This window comes from Benincasa hispida, chromosome 9, assembly GCF_027475165.1.
Source record: "Benincasa hispida cultivar pf3 chromosome 9, pf3_genome.v1.1, whole genome shotgun sequence".
In the NCBI taxonomy this organism is placed as follows: domain Eukaryota; kingdom Viridiplantae; phylum Streptophyta; class Magnoliopsida; order Cucurbitales; family Cucurbitaceae; genus Benincasa; species Benincasa hispida.
The window spans coordinates 90,802,586-90,810,355 of NC_143486.1; the positions used below are offsets into that span (position 1 = coordinate 90,802,586).

General features: G+C 35.7%; 2 protein-coding genes across 2 annotated transcripts; one reads left to right on the forward strand and one right to left on the reverse strand.

Moving 5' to 3' along the window:
* The first annotated feature begins 3,371 nt into the window (after positions 1-3,371).
* On the forward strand, positions 3,372-4,793 carry LOC120086864 (putative carbohydrate esterase At4g34215). The gene is made up of 2 exons (XM_039043682.2): positions 3,372-4,118; positions 4,361-4,793. The coding sequence occupies exons 1-2, from the start codon at positions 3,519-3,521 to the stop codon at positions 4,673-4,675; spliced, it is 915 nt and encodes a 304-aa protein (XP_038899610.1). The 5' UTR covers positions 3,372-3,518; the 3' UTR covers positions 4,676-4,793.
* Positions 4,794-5,441: 648 nt separating this feature from the next.
* ASPGB1 (N-terminal nucleophile aminohydrolases (Ntn hydrolases) superfamily protein) lies at positions 5,442-7,069 on the reverse strand. The gene is made up of 4 exons (XM_039040240.2): positions 6,677-7,069; positions 6,349-6,582; positions 6,178-6,264; positions 5,442-6,090 (listed from the first exon to the last, which is right to left on the reverse strand). The coding sequence occupies exons 1-4, from the start codon at positions 6,836-6,838 to the stop codon at positions 5,605-5,607; spliced, it is 969 nt and encodes a 322-aa protein (XP_038896168.1). The 5' UTR covers positions 6,839-7,069; the 3' UTR covers positions 5,442-5,604.
* Positions 7,070-7,770: the final 701 nt, after the last annotated feature.

A 7,770-nucleotide genomic window follows, 5' to 3' on the forward strand; every position in this document is an offset into this window, starting at 1 on the left:
AAAAAAAACTTAATTACAAAATAAATCAGGATGTTATATTGACGTTGATGAGATCGAGCAAAAGGGCTCTCACTCAACTAAGATTATTAGGGATCGAGCAAAAGAGCTCTCCCACATGTTCAGGCAGAGGAATAGAGATGCTTTACAGGAAATAAAGATGAATTTTATTTCAGGTTTTCCATATGCTATGTTTTCATGTTTTTAGTTTTATTTCCAAACCCTGAAAATGAGTATGCAATGTTTAAAGCTAAGTATGTTTACATTTGAAAATGAGAATGTAAATATTTTATGATAAGTATGTTTATGTTTATTCATATATGGAAGCATGTTTCTTTAAAGTAATCACTCACTGGGCATTTTAAGCTCATTCTTTTAAATGTTTTCTCTCCCCAGGTAGCGGTCAGCGTCCCAAAGTCTAGCAGATCTGCCAGTCAGTCAAAGTCTAAGTGGTCCACTTTGTTATGTTTAGACCCTGGTTTTTGTCTGTACATGTCATGGGAAAAGGGTAAAACTTGTGTCAAACTGTTGTTGTATTAAACTTAAGTGTGTGTGTGTGTCTCTGCGAAAAGTAGAGGAGGTTATTGGAATTTTTGAAATTCTTCATAAATTCTCCCTCTCCATTAAAACCCTCTTGATTCCATACTCAATTGACTTAAAAATCTGAGTTCCACCACTCAAATTCAAAGCTGAGAATAGTAGAGATGACACTCTTGGTGGTCCACTGTTAATTTGAAGCTCAAATTCGTGGAGAGCAGCTTGGATTTGGTGGATTTCTTCAAAGGTATAAGTTCTTGAAACCCTTCTCTTTGAAATAGTTTTCATGCATGCTTTTAGAACTCAAATTAAGTGTAATTAGAATGCTTATTGATTTTGATTGCTTCCGTTGTATGCTTATACATTCCATCACTCTATTCTTGAAACAATCCAAAAAACATTTCCGTCAAATTTTCAATTTATTCCAAATTATCCACAAAAAACTTGTTCATTCTATGAATTTATTCTTGTTGATATCGACTCAATTGAAATTACTCATAACGGAAATAAAGACGACCCCGACATAATTGTTTTTTCAAAAGTTAGGATTCTTCATGTTCTAGCTCCATCCAAATCGAATCAAAGTATTTATACCTTAAAAAGATTTTCTCATCAATTTCTTCCACAAGCTTATTCATACATCGATTATCAAAATGCTTGGTAAAATATGTTTTGGTTAAAATTTTTTAATCATTCCTGGTTCATAATGTTTGACAAAATATGTATTCAAAAATTTTCATTATAGTTTAATGATTGGTGGGATATATTTGGTCTTAATGAGGTCATCCTACCATACCAATTTTTTGAAAGTTTTAAATATTTTTCAAATAATATTTTCTCAAATTCTTTTGACTTAACTCTACATTTTTCAAATTATTTTCATCTAACATGGAACTTTTGATGGAATTACTCAATCACATAATCGAATGGAATCTCCTGCCTTTTTCGAACATATAGAGTCAAATGGTGGGACAAATTCAACACGGTTGTTGCTTCAAAAAATGTGGTGGAGAAATGTTTCAACATCTATCCCTTGCAACATAAAGTCAAATCTACAAAAAAAAAAAAAAAAAGAGTAATAATTCCTTACTCAAAAATCAAGACTAATGGCTGCAATGACACAAGTATCAAATGAAGAAAAACTCAATGTTATCCTTTAACAAATTTCGTCTCAATCCACTACCAGCAAAGAAGAAAATACATCCAACCTTCAAGAAGAAAATGATGAAAACGAATTTGCAAATTTTATGCATCACATTTGTACTAAAACCCAATCCACTAGTCCAAATCAGTAGAAGATAAAATTCTTCAAATTATAAATGAAGACAAAGTGTTATACGTGTGTCATTTTAGGTTTTAAAATGTCAAATTATTGTAAAGGTGTAATTTTAGATTTTAAGTGTCATCTTTTGTAAAGACGTATCCTACCACCCATGATGTAAAGAATAACATGGCTTATTTTATGTAAATAGTGTAGTCTCCTAAATCTATATAGAGGAGGCTTAGCAGATAGCTAGGGCAGAGGTTTGTGGGGTGAGTCTTGTATGAGTTTATTTTGGGTACTTTTTCTTGAGAAAATGAAGAAGTTTGGCTTAGTAGATAGCTAGGGCAGAGGTTTGTGGAGTGAGTCTGGTATGAGTTTATTTTGAGTATTTTTTCTTGAGAAAATGAAGAACTTTTACTTGTAAAATTTCAATAAAAGTTCTTATTTTCTCCAAATTCTTCCTCTTTGAATCACCATTATCATCTTCAATTTTCGATTTCAAATAAGTATCTTCTCAATTTTGATTATCCACATTTTCCACTATAAAATAAAATAATTATTTATTTATTCATTTTAATAATTCCAATATAATCATTGTTTTAATTTCCAACAAATAATATAATTTTAATTTTAATTTTCAGACTTGCATCAATTTTCTCATACCATCATTCCCACAACATCACTCATTTCCACACATCGCCACATCTTTCATCCACATGCATCATTACAAAATTATATATATCTGTATCTTCCCCCTCTTCCTTCCTAAATATATGTACTTAAAAAAAATCTCTTTTTCTTCTACGAAACACCAATTAAAACAATTTCACCAAAATCTCCGAACTAAAAAAAACTCCAAAATCTCTCAATTTAAATTCAATTTTTGCCAATTGAATTAAATGCAAATTTTCAAATAACTAACTAACCTTTCCTACCATCCAAAATTAAAATTAAATCTTCAAATCTTTTTCACTAATAAATTTAATTGAATTATCTTAACCCAACAATTCAATTTCAGTCCCACAATTTAAGTTATCACCCAAATAGCTGAAGATAATTAAATTAAAATTACCGTGTGAAAAATTTCACCCCAAAAAGGGTAATCATAATGGTCACCATGTTTTTGCCTATACGATACCTTCTAATTATTTAGCGGTGATTAAAAAAATTGTACAATAATTGAGAAGAAAAAGTATGGGGTTCATTCCTTTGTAGAGAAAGAGAGCTATAAGGAGCCCAGTGCTCCGTAAACTAAAGCTGAAGACAGTATGTCATGTTGTTGATATTATCCTTTCCTCGTAACCACCGGTCCCAGCAGACAGCAGTTTAAAAATATTTTATTTTGTAATTGTTCTTTTAACAGGTCGATTTAAAAAGTTCTATAAATGGGTGTGAAATTACTTTGTCAATAGGCCAAGTTTTTAAAAGAAGACATAATCACGTGTTTTTTTAATCAAATAATTAATGATAAAAATGATTTTGAAATTCAATAACAGAGCATACAGGCCAAGTGGAATTTAAATAGTCACTGTACTGCGGTTTGGAATTTTCTAAGCAGGTTTAAGGTGAGAGGGACTAAATTGCTTCATTAATTAGTGGGGAAATGGGATAATAAGACAGACGACAACTAAAGATAAAACTTAATAAAGTAAAACTTTGTTTTCAAATTATATATTCTTTCAGTTTCCGCCAGATAGATTCAGCCACACTCCAAATCAAAATGCTCTACTTGTGCCTATTATTTCTCACGGCCGCCCAGATTCCGGTCACCTCTCAACAACCATCACCACCAACCGCCATTTTCCTCCTCGCCGGACAAAGCAACATGGCCGGACGAGGCGGTGTCACCAACAGCACCGTCACCCATCGCCCCACGTGGGACGGCGTTGTACCTCCCCAATGCTCACCAACCCCTTCCATCCTCCGCCTCGCCGCGGATCTCACTTGGGTCGAAGCTCGCGAGCCACTCCACGCAGATATTGATTTTCTCAAGACCAACGGGATTGGTCCGGGCATGCCTTTCGCCCACACCATTCTCATGGATAAACCGGGCGGTCGGACGGTGATCGGTCTGGTCCCATGTGCGATCGGCGGGACTTCAATCAAAGAGTGGCAACAGGGATCCAATCTGTACAACCATTTATTGAGCAGAGCGGAAGCATCGGTACTGAGCGGGGGCAAAATTAAAGCGCTTCTTTGGTATCAAGGTGAAAGCGATACTGAAAATGCAGAAGATTCGGAGTTGTACGGTAGCCGATTGAAGAAGTTTTTCACTGACATTCGCTCCGATCTAAAGATTCCATTGCTCCCAATTATTCAGGTTTTGTATTCTAATTTGACCCCTTTCTAGTTTAAAATAATGACTTGCGAGACCGTCCGAGCAGATTAGGATGATGATCTAACGGCCAACTAACGACCAACTAACGTTGTTTAAAAAAAATCATTAAAATTTTAATTTCACTACATAAAAGCAAGGAAGCATGAGATTAGAGATTAGAGATTAGATGTAAGCTACAGATAATTTGGTAAAACAGCAATGTATTTTTGTGCTTTGGTTGGTAGGTGGGTATTGCGACGGGAGAGGGGCCGTATAAAGAAGGAGTAAGAAGGGGGCAATTTGGAATTGATTTAGTGAACGTGATGACTGTTGACGCAATGGGCCTTTCATTGGAACCAGATGGGCTTCACTTAACCACTCCTTCACAAGTTCAACTGGGCGGGCTTTTGGCCGATGCGTATCGACGATTTCCATCTCACCCATTGGCTACCCCATTAACAAATGCTGCTCACATTCCAATGATTTCTACTTTCTTTCTTTCCATTTCTAGGATTTTGACAGTTGTGTTGCTATTTCTACGTCTAATTCTCATGTCATGACAACGACTTTGCATTATTTGCATCTATGCTATTGCTTTGATGATTCAAAGGCGTCCAAGCCCAAGGCTTCTAATTATGGAAACGTTAATGCAATTACTCAACGTCTGCTCTTTGATAACTAATTTTCAAACCGGCTTTCCGTTTGCATTTAATTATGCGCATCAATGCTAAATAAAACCCTGCTCTTTAATAACCATTTTGTTATCAAAAATACTTATGCTCCACTCTATTCATGAGTTTAATATCAACCCACATGGGATAAATCAATATTTATATTATTTTTAAAAAAATTATAAATATACAAAATACTAATAAATATTTTAATTGATTTAGAAGCCGTAAATTTTTTATTTATTAACTCAAATATTTTTTTGACTTGTTTTCATAATTATAATTTTTTTTCAAAAAATATTATTCGAAATTGACCTTTTATCAAAATTTCTACATAATTGAGAACCTCAATATTTCACCTAAACTACATCAATCTTTGAAAATCTCACCCTATTATCTAATCATATGGTATGATTAAAAGTGGTGCACATAAATGGTATATTATAATTTTGTTTTGGTGTGTGTATGTTGTCCTTTGTGATAATATAGTTTTATTTTTTTTCGTTCTTTGTTATGTAAACATACTTGGCGTGTTTCAGTTCCAATTTAGTTATTAGCCATTGAATTCCAAATTAAAGAGAGAGTTAAATAGATTAAAGGAAAACCAGAGAGTCGAAAAAAGAAAAGTTTAGACAAACTTTAGACACCAGTAACGTTAGACAAAAGGTTAGGGCTAAGGGCTTTATTGGTTGCTAACATACATAGCATCTGAATTCAGAAAATGAAGAAAAAGATTCTTCAAGAAGAGAACAGAAACTAAAAACATTAAAACCCAGACGAAAAGTTGATCCCAACCTTAATTCATCTGACTATTGAGATTACCAAATCCCAACTTCCATAAACCCATCCTCTGTGGCGCATCCCCTGAACATACCGGTTGTGTTGAACCCACACGCCACTTCCCCATTGCTAGACACTGCAATCAATCCCGCTTTGCCTTCGTCCAATCTCTCCTCTATCACGTAATTCACCGCCTCTTGAAGCCCCAACCCTTTGTATTCCATCACCGCCGCCACTTCCCGAGCCAAAGTCCCTCTTATAATCGCCTCCCCTTCTCCCGTACACGATACCCCACATACATCACACGCGTACGTCCCTGATCCGATCAACGGCGAGTCTCCGATGCGTCCCATCTTTTTGTTTATCAATCCACCAGTGGATGTGGCCGCGGCGCACCTTCCTTCGGTATCGACCACCACGCACCCCACTGTCTCAGGCGCGTACACGCTTATACGGAGGCCGTTCATTTGCAATGGTGTCTCCACGCTCGCGCTACATGTCTCGCTTGGAACCCTATGATCCAACTGTTCCAAAATAAAAACCAAAGAAATCTTAAAAGTGTGTCTGTTTCGGACGGTTATTTGTAATAAAGAATCATATGGCGGGCATACCCATATACTGTTGGCTTCTTTGGCAAGTTCAAGCAGTCCGACGTTGTCTTCGGTGATGAAATAGTCATTGCCCACAAGCTCCACGCCCTGAGACGATGGAAAATATCAGAAAAAGTGGAAGTGATGAAATCAGGAAAAAGGAAATTGGAATGGAAATTAATATAATGAAACCTGTTGCCTAGCGAATTTCTCGGCGCCAGAGAAGGCGAGATAGGAATGGGGAGATTTATCCATGACAAGACGGGCGAGGGAGATGGGATTTTTGACGGTGGTGATTCCGGACACCGCCCCGCATCTCCGTTTTGGGCCGTCCATGATGCTGGCCTCCATCTCTACGGTCCCCTCCTCGGTGAGGGCAGATCCACGCCCGGAGTTGAACAGGGGATCGTTTTCCAATTCTCTAACCTTCAAAATCCAGAGGAAATTGTTAGGAAAAGAAAGACCATGTAATGAATGAAAGTGGGAAGGAAATAGAAGAGGGGAAGAGGGGAAAGCGTACGACGAGTTCGACGACATCAATGGCAGAATGATTGGAACGAAGAGCGTGGATGCCAAGATCAAGGCAGCGAGTGAGAAGTTTTTTGGCATCGTGTTGGCGATGCAGTGGGAGATTCGGATCCACGCCAGCCCCGCCATGAACTGCAATGGCCCAACCTCCCATCTTTCAGTTTCCTTCTCTCTCTCTCTGCCTTCTTCTTCACTCTGTGTTTCTAATGACGCATTTTAGGCAATGGAGGAAAGCCTTATATAGCCTTTTTTTCGGAACCCAAATTCCTTCTAAACCTTGTTTTTTTCCTTCTTATTTTCTTAACAGTAAAAAAAGTTTTGGATTCCGTGCTGTGGTGTGTTGCGATTGCGAGGATCCTACTCATACCACGACTACTTCCGCCACTTGCAGGTCTCTATTTGTATTCCCAAAATTTTATTTCATGTTTCTTTTAAGGCTGTTTTTAAATAAATAAAAATAATCAATCTATTTATACATATAGAGGATGTCAATATCTATTGTCAATAGACATAGCAATCTACCATTAATAGATTTCTCTCTTAATATCGATAGACAATGATAATTTACTATATTTTTAATAATTTTACCATTTAATTTTATCCTTTCTTAAGTATCATTATATTTATTTATTTTATCCCATAGTTTTCTATTATTTTATGGGACTTGGGGTTGTGTAGAATATCCAACCTAATTTTTTCTTTTTCAGTTGGAACTTAATTCATCTTTATTTAAAAAAATAAAATATTAGATTCCAGGAGAAAGAGTGGCCTTAATTAGCTGGATAACCGAAAAAGGGAAAGAAGATTGTAAAAATAAATTACCTTTTTCCCTTTTACATTCTCCACCACAACAACAAAGAAGTTACAACTTTCTTTGGTTTTAGCTTTCGCTAAATTTATAAAAATAAAATAAAATTATTATATGCCAAACTGATTATGCAAACGAAGTTTATTGAGAAATTTTGATGAATTACTTCTTCTTTAAAAAAAAAATTGATAAAAATACGAACCGTGTTTGAACTGTAACATCCCGAATGTTAGGAAAATCTAAGTTAATTATAAAAAATTATCGAGTTTAAATTTCCC